Source organism: Aplysia californica, unplaced genomic scaffold (genome assembly GCF_000002075.1).
Source record: "Aplysia californica isolate F4 #8 unplaced genomic scaffold, AplCal3.0 scaffold00035, whole genome shotgun sequence".
Classification (NCBI taxonomy): Eukaryota; Metazoa; Mollusca; class Gastropoda; order Aplysiida; family Aplysiidae; genus Aplysia; species Aplysia californica.
Genome location: NW_004797305.1, coordinates 561,239 through 578,190, shown reverse-complemented (window position 1 = coordinate 578,190; position 16,952 = coordinate 561,239). Strand labels below are relative to the sequence as shown.

At 40.2% G+C, this 16,952-nt stretch overlaps 2 protein-coding genes across 5 annotated transcripts in view; one reads left to right on the top strand and one right to left on the bottom strand.

Annotated features, from left to right (window-relative positions):
- Positions 1-5,502, top strand: part of LOC101859079 — a gene marked incomplete in the record, with an annotated part of 9,148 nt that extends 3,646 nt beyond the window's left edge. Inside the window, 1 exon segment of the mRNA XM_013091390.2 lies at positions 5,007-5,502. Within this exon segment, the coding sequence (XP_012946844.2) occupies positions 5,007-5,289 (283 nt within the window).
- A 2,191-nt stretch (positions 5,503-7,693) lies between these two features.
- LOC100533398 (myosin regulatory light chain (N-terminus)) overlaps positions 7,694-16,952 on the bottom strand; it is a 17,544-nt gene continuing 8,285 nt past the window's right edge. The window contains exons 3-8 of one of the 4 annotated variants that reach the window (XM_013091372.2): positions 14,531-14,599; positions 11,646-11,721; positions 10,706-10,807; positions 10,281-10,359; positions 9,692-9,740; positions 7,694-9,276 (exon numbers count right to left, since the gene is read on the bottom strand). In XM_013091372.2, coding sequence (XP_012946826.1) covers positions 9,175-9,276; positions 9,692-9,740; positions 10,281-10,359; positions 10,706-10,807; positions 11,646-11,721; positions 14,531-14,599 — 477 coding nt within the window. In that variant the 3' untranslated portion in view covers positions 7,694-9,174. 4 annotated transcript variants of the gene reach the window in all.

Below are 16,952 nucleotides of genomic sequence, written 5' to 3'. Positions count from 1 at the left end.
TTGGGGGTGTTGCTACGGATTTAAGTTTCGATACTGTTAGTTTTTATATTATTCTCTATTGTTGTGCTTGTAGTGATTATTGAATGTATCTTTAGCCGTGCTATGATTGGCCCTTTGGGTATCCCTATACATTATTCTTCAAAATCGTCCTGGGCGTAACAATTGGATACGATTTTATCTCATATTTTGTTACCGTGTCATTGAATCAGGCTGTGCCTTGATGAGAGCTGTCTGTTTTAAAACGTGCACTTTTTCTAGAAATGTTGGTTAGATGTTGTAATCTTTCTTTGTTTATCTGTCATATTTGTTTTTGAGTATACATATTTAAAAAGGCTTACGTTTGATATTGACTGCTATATTATTATGTAAAAATCAATGGGGAGACGAAGGCCGTACCTTGGTTCCTCAACTCTCACAAGGAAAGGTCACCCTTAAAAGGACAGATTTGTAACTTTGAGAGTTATATTCAAGCAAAGGGAATCACCTCTGATTCAGATTAAAGTGGGGTTGTTTTTTTTGCTTTTTATCCTGAAACGAGTAATTTGTTTTGACTGAGCCGTTAAGGAGCTGGTTGGTAGATCACATTTCTTACCACTCCATCTGCTGTTTTTTCTTCTATTAGCCTTGTTTTGTTATTGGCAACTCTTGGGTCGGTGTGCTTCTTCTTGCTCAAGTAAACAGTAAACAGCGAGGTTACTACACATCAATACCAACTGATCGACAGTACTAGATCCAGCCCTCCACCCCTTCCCAAAGAAGAGCTGCCAGGTTACTCAACCTCCAGAATTATTTCTATGAATTTAGCGTTTTATACCTTTCCAGGTTCTGAAGACATTTGTCAACGATTCTCAAGGACAGCCAATGTTCATGTACCCGGCTTACGTGAATGTGACACCTCGCATGGACATACTCGTCTCAGATCGCAAGCTTGGAGCAGTGTTCAGTTTGACACACAAAGGTCAGTATCTTTTATTTGATATTATTATGTACCTACGACAGGCATCAACTGTCATGGTGGTTCGCCATTCGTTCCTTTGCTCGGATGTTCTAAAAAAAAAGCCATATTTTGTTTTCCTGATCTTTCCCCTTCACCCATCTGTTTAGGCTTTTGGAGTAATTTGCTCTGGGTCTACTTCTGCCTTGTTTGCCTTCAATTTTACCACTGAGAGCTAGATGTTCAAGGTCTTTATGTCTATCCAAGTGTCCCAGAAACTACATTTTTCTCCTCCTAAACTGTTTTAATCAGCACGCACATATGGGCTTTTTAAAAATACTAATGCATTTCAAGTCTCCTAAGAGACCACATTTCCGTTACTTCTTCACTGTCTTTAGTGATTGTCCAGGTCTTGAAAAGAAAGATAAAAAAGTTTGATTTTTATCAGACTTATCTCAGAGTGGCAGGTTGTTTTATTTGTGATCGTTGGTACTCCTGACTTGATATTTTATTTATATATCCTACCTTCTTATCAACTTTCAAAAACTTGACATGTGTAGACTATGGGGTAGATGTATGGGCAATAGCTAGTTCAACTCGTACATAACGCCATCCTTTGCTTTTAACGGATATCTTTACTACTATGTACATGTACTTACTGTGTCTTTTGAAAGCTTTCACCACTGACGAACCACGCACCGAAAAGTTAAAAATAAAACGTAAAAAAAAAGAAAGAAAAGAGTAAAGAAAAAAACACATTGCAGGGTGACCACCTTTAATTAAAATTATGTGTCTTCGAGTTCTGCAGATGTCAAGTAACTAAATAAAAAAAACCCAGCGTCTTCTGTTCATCTTAGCTCAAAACAAGACAACGCACTGTCTTTACAAAGGGCTGGTATAATCAGGTTCAGCTTAAGTTTCTCTCTGATATCCGTAATGTTGTATGCCCATGAGGATAGCGTGTGCCACAGTGAATATGATTTCTACAAGGACTTTAAAGAATCGTTTCAGTGGCCAAACTGTGCATAGCAAATATATACGAAAATTAGTGTGGTGCATGGGAATTTATTTGTTAAAAAGAAAATATGTTTATGGATACATGTTTAGATCAATTCTAAAAAGAAGATTGGTGAAACAGAGTTGTTCCGAAAATTCGCCCAGATAAATGATTATAGATTCCTTTGCTAGACCAGCGAAAATCATTGATCATTGAGCCATGTATCCGGATGACGTGGCACTCTAGTTACATGACAACGACTCAAAGCAATCAATTCAATGAGCGCGGCGTTGGCCTAAAAAGCGATTCGTATCATAATACAAGGTCGGTGTGCTCCTACAATAATAATTGGAGGGTGAAATAAGATATTATGATGCTGGCAGTCGGGCTACAGGATACTACGAACAACAATAGTAATCGTTAGCAAACCTTTTACCTGTTTTAAGCCCAGGGAACACTTTTTTCTTCAGTTTTCAGGAGAGAGAAACAACTGATTCATTCTTTCAAAACATCTTACCGACATTATGAATATTTTTCTGCCTTTTTCTAACCTTTAAAATTATTTGAACTTCGTCGGAATATTTTCCGAGCACAGGCAAGGGATACCACAAATAAGAATAACAACACACATTAAAAAGTGACAAAATTGGCTTAGTACATCTGGACAGCTGCTGGCCGACGTAATACTCTCTGCAACTGCATGCAACATCAACATCATTACTATCACTTCCTCCAAAGACACTACTTCCACCAACATTGCCTCCACCGGCACTGCCTTCTCGGATAAAGCTCACAACAATGGCAATAACGACAACAACAGTTGCAGCAATAAAAGCAACATAAATAAGCTACAGCAGTCTCGTAGCTACCACCAGTATCCCCGTCCATTACCATCCCACCCCACTTCCACTATAGTCACAGCATCTCTACTTTATCCTTTCTCTTGTATCGTAAGACGACGTCGAGGAGAGGGCAGTTTAGGTCAAATGCTAGGAGGGTCTCCCAAGAACGACTCAACCCAGACGCTTGCCACGGACAACCAGAAGAGTACCAACCATCATACGGAGAGCATACAGAACCACCCATACTTCTCAGTGAAATAGAAAAGGCATCCGAAACCAGCCCCAAGAACAAAACGCCATGACCAAATGACATCACAGTGGAAGCCATAAGAGCTTGTGGAAACACTGGCGCTCTGTGGCTGAGGCGAATTTTCAATCCAGCCTGGGAACAAAGGAAATACCCAGAAGACTAGCAGAAATTCATAGTGGTCCCATAATGGAAAAAGAAAGGCATCAAACGGGACTGCACAACATACAGAGGCATCTCTTTATTAAGTCACGCAGGGAAAATATACGTAAAAATACTAGAACAGCGGATAAGACCTATTGTTGAAAGAAATATGAGCAAAGCTCAGTTTGGATTCCGAAAGGGAAGAGGATGCACGGATGCAGTATTTGCATTAAGACAGATATGCGAGAAAACAATCGAACACAACAAAGAAGGAGATGGCTTTCGACAGAGTAAACCATACAAAACTCTGGAAGACACTCGAAAAGTATGACGTCAGAGGACAAATGTTAAATAATGTCAGAGCTCTATACACCAACAGCAGAAGCTCAGTAAGAATGAAGGAAGGAAATACAGCCTGGTTCAAAGTAAGAACTGGAGTACGGCAGGGATGAGGTCTATCTCCCCTCCCGTTTATAATATATTTGGACACAATAACGCAAGACGCAAACCAAAACCCAGAAAGACTAGATGAGCTTCTACTCGGAGCCAAACCAACATAGCCTCCAAAATCACTCTACCGAACTGAACAACAGCTGCAACAAAGTTAACATGAAAATAAGCACATCAAAAACAGAAGTTATGAAAAAGAGCCGAAACCGTAGTCCTTTGAACAACCATGTCAATAGTAAACAACTGAAACAGGTGAAGGAGTTTAAATATCTTGGCAGTACTTTTTCTGAAAACGGGTCCATAGACAGAGAAATAGAAATGCGAACTCAAAAAGCCAACGCTGTCAATTACCAGCTCGCACCCCTCCTACCCCATCCAAACATCTCCATGGACACAAAAAGACAGCTTATCACCTCAATATTCATACCAACATTAGGCCACCAGTGCCAGACCTAAACATTAATTAAAACCCGTGAAACCAAACTCACCGCATGTGAAATTAAAATTAAATGTCTCCGAAGAAACCCTTAACACCACAAGACGAGACAGGTAGAGAAGTGAAGAAGTAAGAGCAGCTCTCAGCATTGAGTCCTGCCTGCGTTACATAGAAAGACAGAATAAAATGGTTAGGCCACTGGTTACGTATATCACCTGGCCAGCCAGCCCCTGGAGTCTAGAGCCTACAACACCAAGCACTCAGGCTATAAAGGAAAAGGAAAGTCACGCAAAAGGTGGATCGAGGGTGTCAAAGAAACCCTAAGAAAACATAATACCACAACTGAAAGGGCTGTGGAGTTGGCCTACCATAGAAAACTGCATCTCCCCTCGACGCTTAACGCAACAGAGGATGAAAAAGTAAAAAGTAAAAGTAAGTAAACTAGGAAGGTGGCCTATGTTGATAGGAATGTTAATCTTTTGAAGGACCTTTTTAACAACATTCAGCCAAGTTTTGCGAGGTCTGAACCTGCCCTCGTATCCAGTCACTTTTGAGTCAAATCCTCGTGCTGCCTGTTGATTTGGGAGTATTCTTATCAGATGACCGAACGACTTGATTCTTTGATATTCCCCATAATGTTATGTTTCATGACCGGTTTCATCCCTGTTAAATTTCGGAAGTTTCGTTCTTCATGCAGTCTTCTTTCTTAAAGGCGTTAACTACTTTCAGCAGGAATTTCATCTCACTGAATATGACCTTCCTTTTTATGCCGTGTTTAACCGCCATGTCAGGCATTGGTAAGTCAGTTTTGGAAGGAAAATGCTGTTGATATGTTACGACAGCAACAGTGATATCAGCAATTAAAAAAAAAGCCAACAAGATTATTTAATTCCATCAGTAGTTAAGAACCGGCCCAACTACAACAGTTTCGCTAACCACCCTTTCTTGCTCCCATCAGGTGAAGTAAAGTTTAGATTCCACCCCGACCATCCCCGACGGCTGCAACAGCCGAGTGGAGTGACCACCGATCCATCTGGCCGTGTACTTGTGGCGGAATCCAGAGGGTTGTTGAGCCTCACGGCTAGCGGTCAGTTCAGCCATCCAGTGGTCCGGCCCCAAGACGAACTATTGAGTGACCCCAGGGGAGTGGCTCAGGACTCTGAGGCAAACATCTACGTCACAAGCCACGATGACAGCGTGTTGGTTCTGGCTCAGAAAGACTTGCTGCGTTGGAAGTAAAAATTGCATTTTGTAAAGTTTAATGTTAATATTCTACGTCTCCATTGACACAACTAAATTTCTGCTCTCCTTCGTTGTCATTCTGTTCAAGATTTAAGTACCCACCAACATTAGAATGCACTGGTGCTGTTTGACACAAACCAAATACACCCTCTGTTTTATGCAAACATTTAGGAGGCGTGCTGCTTCAATCATTTAAAAAAATGTTATTATTATTATATAGTAGTTGTAGTACTATTATTAAATTATTATTACTTAAGTGGTGACAGCGATATGACATCCTTTCAGAATTTTGTAAAGAGCATTATTGGATAACATGATTATTGTGCTCTGCTGTACTCTAATGGAAAATTGTGATGCAGTTGGCACGGTACTTGATCTGTGCTGGTGGTAAATGGTGAAATCGAACGAGTAAGTGCATCTAATAACAGCGTCGGTCATTTGAAGAATACACCACAACAGAATGTTGCTTTTTGTGAACAACGGGAAGATTCAAGCTCAATAATAATATTATATAGGGCCCCACATATATATTTTCTGGGCCATGTTGATAATATTGGCCTTGTTTGTACTAAACCTTTCTTGTTTATGAAATTTAATACTGTTTTAAGAAAGTAAAAACTGAGGCATTATTTTGAAAAGAGTTCCACGTACCACGAGTTGTTTTTTTAAATATATTGGTAAAAGCCTCTCGAGGGAAATTGCGCTAAATGCGTGTCGAACCTTCGGAATCTTTTTTTCCGATGACCCGCAATCCTTCTCTCCAAACACACGTTTTTATTCTGAAGACTGCAGGCTGCATCTTTTAGCATTTTTGTGGATTTTTCCACATAAACTTTTAACGAATCAAGAAACGCTTCAGAGGGAACTTGGGTTCGAACTCTGTAGGTGTGGTTCTGGGCATATGTTTTTCGGATGGCACCTTAGACTCTTGTAGTAGTAGAGAACAGACTATATTGTAGAACTCCTGTCTTGAAATTTCTGTACGTACAAGTAATACTCATTGTGTTTAGAAGACAACAAAAATATCGTACGAAGAAACACCCTGCCCCCACTCACTCGAACAGAAAAAGCGACTTGTTTAGCAAATTTTAATTCTCATTGCATAGAGGGCTTTAGATTGTGTGAGCTTTCGTTTCGACCTGCAATGCTTTGTCTCTCCTGCTGACCTGCCTGTTTTCTCTGTCTGTCTGTCTGTCTGTCTGTCTGTCTGTCTGTCTGTCTGTCTGCCTGTCTGTCTGTCTGTCTCTTCCCCCCCCCTCTCTCTCTCTCTCTCCGCCCCTCCATCTCTCTTGTTCTTTTCCTCCCCTTCCTCCTCCTCTATCTCTCTGTCTCTCTGTCTCTGTGTGTGTGTGTGTGTCTCTCTCTCCCTCTCTCTCTCTTAAGTCTCTCTCTCTCTCTCTCTCTCTCTCTCTATCTCTCTACTTCCCCTCCTCCTCCTCTTGTGTGTGTGTGTGTGTGTGTGTGTGTGTGTGTGTGTTTGTGTGTGTGTGTGTGTGTGTGTGTGTGTGTGTGTGTGTGTGTGTGTGTGCATGTGTGCGTTTGTTTCCTGTTGGTCGCTCTCTCTTCCTGTCGGAGAAATAATTTCCCTTTCAAATATGTTCTATTACAGCTATGCCACATATTTATTATTGGCAAAAACAAGCAAACAGGTAACAGGGAAAACAACATGACAGCGCAGTGATACCCACTGAGATGTGTAAGCCCTTTCTTTAAGAGCTTGTGATTCTGTGTACCTGTCCAATTAAAACCCGGTCGGACGAAGGTGGAAGCATTGAGAAAAGGAACTAGATCATGTCACTTCCGTTACGAAACGGTTCTTTTGTTTAAGTAAGATTTTAATGGCACTTGTAAAGAATAAGGTCATATGAGTGCTGAAGTTTAGGGGTGTTACAAGAGAGTAACAAACACAAAAAAGAAGGAGGGATAAAGATGATAGATATTGGGTAGGAAAGAAGGAGCATCCTACACCAGAGCTTCCAAGAGAGTGCTGTCAGCTGACTTTTATCGAGTACTTGTTTTTCAAAACTCTTTCTGATAATATTTTTATCATGAGTTCGTAGCACCTGCTGTGTTAGTGTAAGTTTGTCTCTGCTTTAGCGAAGGTCAGTGACTTGGAAATAAGCAGACACCCCCCCCCCCCCGCCCCCAAATCCAAAAACAATATCAATAGAAAGAAAAAAAACAAAAACAAACGAAAACATAAACAAACACAAAACAAACTAAAAAACAAACAAACAAACATACAAACATGCAAACAAACAAATACACACACAAAAACCCCCGGCAAACGTCCCTCCAATGGGTAAAACAAAATCTTGAACACCCATAAAACACGATCCAACATTGCAACAAACGAACGCGCAGCGAACAACACAGCAGTTATTGAACGACACTGGAGACATCTGTGCACAGAGGTTTTTATCAAAATAAATAGGACGCAGGAACACTCCACATGGTTTAACCATGCATAAAGGACCCCCGAGATGGTGTGGGGAGGCCCCGTAGACGTGCACACGGCCACTATCATGGTTGCCAGCCTATCTCACACGCCGCCCGGACACTTTGAATTTCTTGCAAATGTAACATGGAGCAATACAGTTTCATGAATGATTTGTCTCCATATATAAATATTACAAAGTTAATCAATGAAGAGAACATGACAGGTCAGACTTGTACATACTGTATAATACAAAAAAAATATTTCTTTCTTTTTACACAGCATCGAGATGAACGTTTAAGACGCCTGCTTCAGTCCCGAGAATGAAACGAGGCGTCTGTCAAAAACAAAGTTTAAAAAAATGTAAACAAAAAAATACCAACAGAGAAAGGAAAGAATTGACTAGGATGTCACAAGTCTATAAGCTTCTACAAATCACACCTCCCCATTCCTAGAGCTCATTCATACTTGACACGGTAAGCCATAGGAACAGAAAAGAAACGTTTGAAAACGACACAAAACAAAGGGGAATTGGGTTATTTTATAGAGAGACTTCGTAATGGGTGCTTTACAGTAACTTATGAATTATGTTCTTGACTGTTTAAGAATTCCATATTTTTGCGCGAATGTTGGTTCGTAAATTGAACATATTCATTTGAAAAACATCCCAGGCCAACAGATTATAAAGCACCTCGCAAAGTGTCGAAAGCGACAGAAAAGGTCTGTTTAGAAGCTGACGTTGAGATAGCGGTCTGCTAAAGTTGATGGTAGGTCCCGTGGTACAGTAGTGAGATGTTTGTATTATTATCCTTGCAGAACCGCGTCTGTTATCTCTTTATAATATAAAAACTTGATGGTTGCAGTTTTATGGTCCCTCGTTGTCAGCTTCTCATCAACAAGATCCAATTCTGCCCTCCTTCGTTAGCATTCTTTTCAAGATTTAAATACCCGCCAACCTCAGAATGCACTGGTGTTGTTTGACACAAACCAAATACACCCTCTGTTTTTTGGAACAGCTTTAGTGTCGAGTCGTACTCGGCAACAGAGAGTGTGGGTGCCATATCCAGATTGCTCTGGGTAGGCGAGGCAAGAATGCTCGGGAGGTGTATTCGTGAATATGGAATGGTATGCACTCTTTGGCCTGGGATATTTCCACAGGAAATTTGGGTAATGCTAAAACACCAAAAACGTTAATAGCTATCACGATTGTGCCCTCATCTCTTGAACCTAAGTCGGGAACGAAAAGAATGCTTTTCATCAAAATTCACCAGCGTAGAAACACCAAAATAATTTCTTCAAACACGCAACATAATTTTCAACCGAAACATTCGACTGGTATCATATTATGACTAACCGAAACCAGGACTTTGGGTGAACTGGACATAAGGGGCACTTTGGGATCATGAGAAGAGGGGGGTAAACTAAGATGTGTAATAGGAGGCTTTTTAAGATTCGCCTTCATCCTCTTTGCCCTTCAAGATGCCTACAAAGGTGCCGTAGTCAAACTTGCCCTTTTCCAAGGGGGCCTCTTTCCATGTCTGTTTGATCTGTGAATTTAAAAAAGAAAACAAAGCATGTGTGAAAGGTCTTTTCTTTTTTCTATTCTATTTTATTGAATTTTGTTGATTTATTAAGCTCAAAGTGTTAAATTCTGAAAAAGTAACTGCTCTGTTTTCTTTTGTGCTGGTCTGCCTAAAGCTTTTATCAAGACGTATGCTTCTTTGTGAGCCCTTTTTCTGTCCTACAGGAAGTACATGTACACCTTGAAACTTTGTCCTCTGACAAGTGATTATTTACTCGGACCACTGCTGCATACACCTAAATAACAGGAATAAGTGTTTAGCTTATTCACATTTGTCCTGAGCAGAAAAAAATTATAGTAATAAGCAAAAGGCGCAATGCATATCTTTTTATTTAACTGAAAATGTACTTTTTCCAAAGGCCTCAATGCTATAATCTTACCTCCTCAGCTGTGAAGTTGTCACCCATGTTTGAGAGCAAATCTTTCAGGCTGGAAAGGAAACGTAACATTGTTAAACAGTTGGGAAACCAGTAGTCGTCTCCTATCATCACTTTTTCATAATTGAATAAAACAGCAGTTTAATTGATAAAAGCAAAATGTTATCAAGGATAGATATTTGACGTCCACCCCTTCCCCTTTCCAATATGCCTTTTGAAAAATTCGATGAATCCATCTTTATCAACTCGCCCCCCCCCCCCCACAACCACCAAGTCAGCCATGCCCAACGAAAAGATCATCATCATCATCATCCTCATCCTCATCATCATTATCATCATCATCATCAACAAGATTACTACAACGATGACAACAACAATAACAAAAAGTTTTAAAAAGCTTCTATCATCTGCCAAGAGAGAAAAAGTTAATTGTACAATGAAAACTTAATTTACTCAATGTGATGGAGTCCTTTTGATACAAAGTTACGAGACAAAGCTTTTTCAGAGGGCGGGGGTGGGGGCGGGGTGGGGGGTGCGAGGTGGATAGACTTTGGTCGTTGTATCAAGAAGATAAAGAGGGAAAAATACGTACTACTCTTCGGGGATGTATCCTTTTCCATCACCATCGAACATGGAGAAGGCTTGTCTGATTGTGTCCTCGGGGTCGGTACCTGGGAACAAAAATAGACATCCAATTGTCTTAAGATATGATTTAGGTAAACTTTTTAGATCCACAAAGCGTGTTGATAGTCTATAAGCTTTTATTGTGCCTTTCCATACAGTAACAATTTTTCTTTTTTTTGTAATCTCACGGCATTTAGTAAGTGCTCAACTGTGTAGTACAAAGTCGCAAAAGAAGCATTTTTTAAAGAGAAAACGGAGACTTTCGAATTGACAAATCTAATTTTCTTAATCTTTTCAGTACTCCATATACTCTTACAGGCAATGACAAACACAATGACACATAGACACGAGGGCAGATTGACAGAAAAGCAGAAAGACAGATAAACAACCCACCGCTGAGCTTCTCTCCGAAGAGGTTGAGGAACATGGTGAAGTTGAGGGGTCCTGGAGCCTCCTTCAGCATCTCGTTCAACTCGGCATCGGGCGGGATACGACCTGGAAAAGGGAGCACCGGTTTCAGAGCAGGACAAACAAACGAATAGAAAGAAAAAAAGTTAAGCGTGCTGGTGAGAAAGCAAGTCTATACAACTTACAGGCGGATGAGGTGTTGTAGCAATTGGTGTTGGTGTCCTCATTTACTTCAACGTAGATCTATAATGGGTTTTTTTTCGCTTTGTTTTTTTTGACTAAAGTATTTGTTGTTGTTTTTTAAAGTGTGTGTGTGTGTTTGTGCGTTTATGTGTGTGTGTGTTTGTGTGTGTTTGTGTGTGTGTGTGTGTGTGTGTGTGTGTGTTTGTGCGTGAATTTGTGTAGTTGTTTGTGTGTTCATAAACTATGAACCTGAATGTGTGCTAGGATGTCTCTGCAACCGTAAATATGGTAAGGAAGATACAAACAGTTTCTCTCTCTCTCTGCGCTCATATGACCTTAGCAGTTGCGAGCGCCGTAAAACCTTATACTACTACTCTCTCTCTCTATCTCTCTCTCTCTCTCTCTCTCTCTCTCTCTCTCTCTCTCTCTCTCTCTCTCTCTCACACACACACACACACACACACACACACACACACAAGACACATTATGTTATATCCACATACACATGACTTCGACTACACGCACACACACACACATACAGACACAGACAAATACTCACACACACACATACACACACACACACACACACACACACACACACACACACACACACACACACTCATACACACACATACATACACTTGAGCGCGTACTGTCAAGAATACATGTACTACGATACACTCAGAGAAAATAAGACACAGTGCCACGTTCCGTGCGGCACAACGTCAGAGCAACCACCCACCCAAGTTGGAGTACATATCCTTGAGGTCCTCAATGTCGATGATTCCATCACGGTTCTGGTCGATCATTGTGAAGGCCTGGGGTAGGATTGGGGGAGGGGGAGGGGGTATAAACAATTGGCATGAGAAAATGTGGGTATGTAAACTGGAGGAAAAAGTATAGAAAATCTATCACTATCAATAAATGTATCCCTTTCCAGCGATATATATCCTTTTTTTACAAGTAGGTCTATCATAAGAACACTAGGTAACTCTTGTACATTGGAGTCCCCACAGAAGATTTAAAAGGTGAAAAAGACGTTATAAAAAGAACCCTTCCCCAGCCCAAGGTTTCTAGATGCAGGAAAAAAACAACAAAAAACAAAACAAGTAGGGGTGTACAAAGTAAAAGCCAACGATTTGTATTCGTTGCTTACAATATTTACAAACAGTGAAGTTACATGGCAGATGCAAATGGGAACAATGCCAGATTTGGTGAATGTGTTTAGGGCTCAAACCTATGATATAATGATATCGATTCTCAATGTATACACTCCCAAAGTCATCTGTTTATACATCTCTTTCCCGTCTCAATTCAAATTGGGCAACCTAAAAAATGGGTGACAGTTTGAAAGTGACTTTCGTTGACAATGTCAGATTGCGTATGTTGTACTGATAAGAGGAGATAACCACAGTTACAGTCCAAGGGGGGGGGGGGGGGGGGAATTACATTTATTATGATATATGCACAAATCTGAATAAATAAATAAAAGAATAGATAGATAGCTAGATAGATAAATGAAATAAATAAATAAATTAATAAATAAATAAACACTCAATTTCGGCATCACGTACAACTCCCCCCCCCTTTCAATTCAGCCTGTATGGATGTCTCACTTCCTTTGTTCTTTCAACGACAATAATAATTATATTATAATATGGATTTTTCTCTCTAAAGATCAACGATAGCAACTGAACGGGATCCTCAAAACAAATTGAGTTGAGCGTGTAATATTCTACCGGTACATGTGTATTTTAAATCAACCAATGACAATAACATAAATATAAAGCCAAAAAAAGCATAATAATAGCCCTTACAAGCGCAACCATAAGGAAAATATAACAGCCTTTGAACGTTATGTATAAAATCGTGTAACTTCATATTGTTGTCATTCACTTATGAGGCATGCTGGCAGAATAATAACTCAGTATTATAGCGTGAGCGAGTGAAGAAAAAAAAATCAATGTGAAGGTTTGTTTATTAATGTGGGACAATATAGAATGTGTGAGTCTCAGTTATGATGAGAAGACAAAACGTAGGAGTAAACATAACTATGGTGTTAAAAACAATGGATATATTTTCAGCAAAATGAATAGTTCGGTCATGCTGGCTGGTTTCAAAAAAGATAATTGAGTGCATGATTAAAAAAGACGCACAGGGGATTAATATTAATATTATAACGAATGAAAAAATTATAGGATACATCCGCGGTGTTTGCTTTTTTCTACTTTAATTTGTAAAATCTTATTATTAAAGGAGTGGTCACAATAACTGATAGCCTCGCGGAGCTTGATCAGAAATGACAAAATGAATTCACAATGTGAGAAAAAATAGATTACGGTGTAGTCTCTAACATATAATATTCAGGGTGGAATTCTTTCGTTCTTTCTTTTTATTTAGAGCCTCGAAGTCTTATTCTTTTCTTTGCATCTTACTCTCTAGAAACAACTCTAATCTTTTGCAATTTTATAACCTAAATGTGTTGCAAGTGCAGTACAACTCTTACTGAAAAAAAAATTAGATGCCCTTGAGGGAACAACAAGAACGGATCAGTTTATTTCTTTAATCTTAAGACAACGTGAGTTTAACGCAGCTCTTACACGTAGGCGCGATATTGTTTTAAATGTTGAGGTAAAAGGAAAATGACTGTAGCTTGGGGTCTTTACTTATATTAAAGTAGCAATCTTGCACATAAATGCACTAACAGTCTGCAATGACTGTTTATAGTCGCACTTTATTTTTATTCTGCACTTTAAAGTTTAAGTTTTCAATACAAATGAAATCAAATAAAAACTTGCGGGTTTCATTCTGGCCAGGTAAAAATAAACTAAGGACACAACACTCTGATTTCTAAAAAAAAGTTGTTGACCATGTTTGTCTACATATTTTTCTGTTTCCCATAAATCAACTGAACGTTTCAGGGCATTCTGATACATAACGAGGGTTAAAGGGTTAGTAACATGATGAAAAGTAATACTTGAGAGCGGGAGTAAGGAGGACACAATAGAGTCAACAAAGTTCATTTCAAGAAACACAGCTCACAGGGAACTCGTGGGAAGGATGAACACTGTAGGTGGACAATGGGTTGGTGAGTCTTTGCTCTGTTCTTGTCTTTTATAAAAGACAAGTTTGAACAAAGGACATGTTCGACAGACGGTTTATGTTTATCATATCTTTGAGAATAAAATGGACCAAAAAAAAAAAGAAAAAAAATCTACCGATTTTTCTTTACAAAAAAAAAAAAAAGAAGTAAAATGAACAAAAAGATAGACCTAACATTGAAAAAAATCCATAAGTTATTGAAGAAAGTTAATTTTTAAAAAATGCATATTTTTTTAGGATAGGGGAGGTAAACAAGAGAATATTTGTTTGCAGCAGGCAGTTCATAAGTTATTCCCCGTCATTCATTAAAATCAACTTGTCAAGACGGAGCGATCCAGCGCAAGCGTGGGGATTGTAACGGATTGAGGGCGGGGTAAGACAGAGCAAAATATAGTTATTAGGGTCTTAACAGCACAACGGTTTCGAGTATTCAACTCTCTCGCCGTTTATGAGTATGGTCGTTCAAACTTCAAACAGGGGTAGGGTCATCGGTCAGAGGGCAAGTTAATGGGCCCAAACTCAGACCTCTTTGTACTCTTGTACTTGTGCTTGACGAAACATGGACAGCACGTTGGTCGTGTGGCGAGCTTGTTTCTTAAAAGATGGCACATAATATGATATGAGCTTTGACGAAGAACAGAGCAGGCAACAATAACGACATTAGTTCAATGCCGCGTGTGGTCCCCGTGAGGAGAGGAACGCATGAAAAAGGTAGAATGTGTGAGATGAGGAGGAGAGAGAGACAAAAGAGTTACAGGAACTGTGAGAGCGCCTTCCGGCGAACAACGTCGACTTTGTAGTTGCTGTTGCAGTCATAGTCATTCTGGTCACATCCATAGACGGAAAATGCGAAACGTTAACAAAAAAAGAACCGAAGTGGCAGCAAGCGATACCCTCTCGGCTCGAGTCAGAAATGTGCTCTTGTTGATGATGACGTTAGCCGCCGACCAACAAATAATAATAATAAAACAACGCAAGAGAAACAAGGCGTAGACGATGCCGTGCCGAAACGAGTGGTTAGAGAGACCAGACCTCCTTGAACTCCTGTACTTGTGCTTGACGAAACATGGCGAACACGTTAGACGGTGCGCGCTGAGCACGCTTCGGCTCATCCTTTTTGGATTTTATTGCCTGTCAGAGAAAGAGAGAAAGACGAAAAATTCGAACACGCAATACAGCCAGACGTGGGCCGGGCACGCTGGCCTGAGCGTCCTACCTCCTTCATCTCCTGCATGGTCTTCTTGGAGAGCTTGGCGAAGACATTGGAGGTGGCTCTCCCCGAGCGACCCTTCTTATCTTCCTGTTGATGAAATGAAACGGTTAAATGACCGCGGGACATCATGGGGCTGAGAGGCACCTCTACACAGTCCACACTGGCTGCTTGGTTCCAACAGATGCAACTCAAACTTATTTCTACAAATACTCAGATCAGCAGAGGAAAGAAATGTTTACCAAGTATTGGCGAACGTGTACAAAATTGTGATAGCTGAACAAGATGTACTTTCCTAATATTTCAAGGATCTAAAATTCCCTGAACTTCGTTAAGTAAAGCTGAAAGGGGGCGTTCTTCCTCATGTATGTGTTTTACACATTAAAGTGACCTTCTTTTGCCTGGTTTTATCATTTGCTTTCGATTTTTAGTGCTGCACAAATGACGGTTTTTTATGCCCACTATTTCAGAAACCAGTGTGTCGATGTGCAGAGGTGCAGCAAGCAGACAGGACAGGGGGATTAGATCTACGTCATCAGCACCAGGCAAGGCAGAGTAGACTACTAAAGTCATGGGGGACTAGGGAGCCCGTGGAAGCTCTTCTACAAGTCAGCATACACATCTGCAGGCCGCTACACAGAGTCTACACAGGGGCTATCAGACAGCAGGCCACAGCAATGCTGAAAAGAAACCACTCGTTTAAGTATCATTGGCACATCTCAAGAACATACGTGGACAGGTGGGGAGATGAAGGGACCATGGCAGATGAACGACATGTGCAAGATCTAAGACCAGACACTAACTAATCAGGCGCTCAACATGACGAAGGGCCTAACACGGATTGACAAGCTTCACGCAAACGATGAAGACAAAATAGTCAAGTCATACACCGTTTACATCTTACAAAACATGACACATAAATCTGGCGGTAGAAGCAATGCTACTTTGCAGGCAATGCGTTAGACGCACTAGCATCAGAATCAGAGTCATGCGTTTTATAACTAACAAGTCTCAGTTAAACCAACGATGGGGATAGAGACGGTGCACGTTGCAAAGAACTACATGTAATGCGCGCTATTACTTGCTTCGTCCAATTTGGGGAAGCTTTAAAGTGGGGCCCATTTCCCTTGCATGTTTCACTGAATTTATCATAAATGTTGAAAGGAAATTTCCCAATTTCAAGCTAACCACTTTTGAGTTGATTCTCAGTTTATTTCATTTACCCCTCCAGTTAATCAAGTCGTCAAGAAAAAGGTTGACATCTTACTAATATCGTTTTTTAAACGATCGTTAATTCAACGCACTGCCTGCAGTGTTTTCCTTTAGCAACAAACATTTTGCAGTATTGTGATTTATGAAAGATCCATTCATACTTCACCCACTTTTATTTTCGGACAAAGCACAGATGATTATCAGCAAAATTTAATGGCAAACAGTTTGGTAAAGTGAGCTTTGGCAAGAAAATTAACATCCAAAAGAAATCTAGGTTGGATCTACCAAAAGTCACAATCATGCAAAAGTCAGGAGGATCTACGCAGCGCGCGTCTGTATGTCACCCACCAACATTAACTATACAGATTTTGATATACATCTTTATATTATTCTTATTATTATAGTGTGTGTATGTGTTTGTTTGTGTGTGCGCGCGCGCGCGCGCGTGTGTGTGTGTGTGTGTGTGTGTGTGTCTGTGTGTATATATGTATGTGTGTGTTTGTGTGTGTGTGTGTGTGTGTTTGT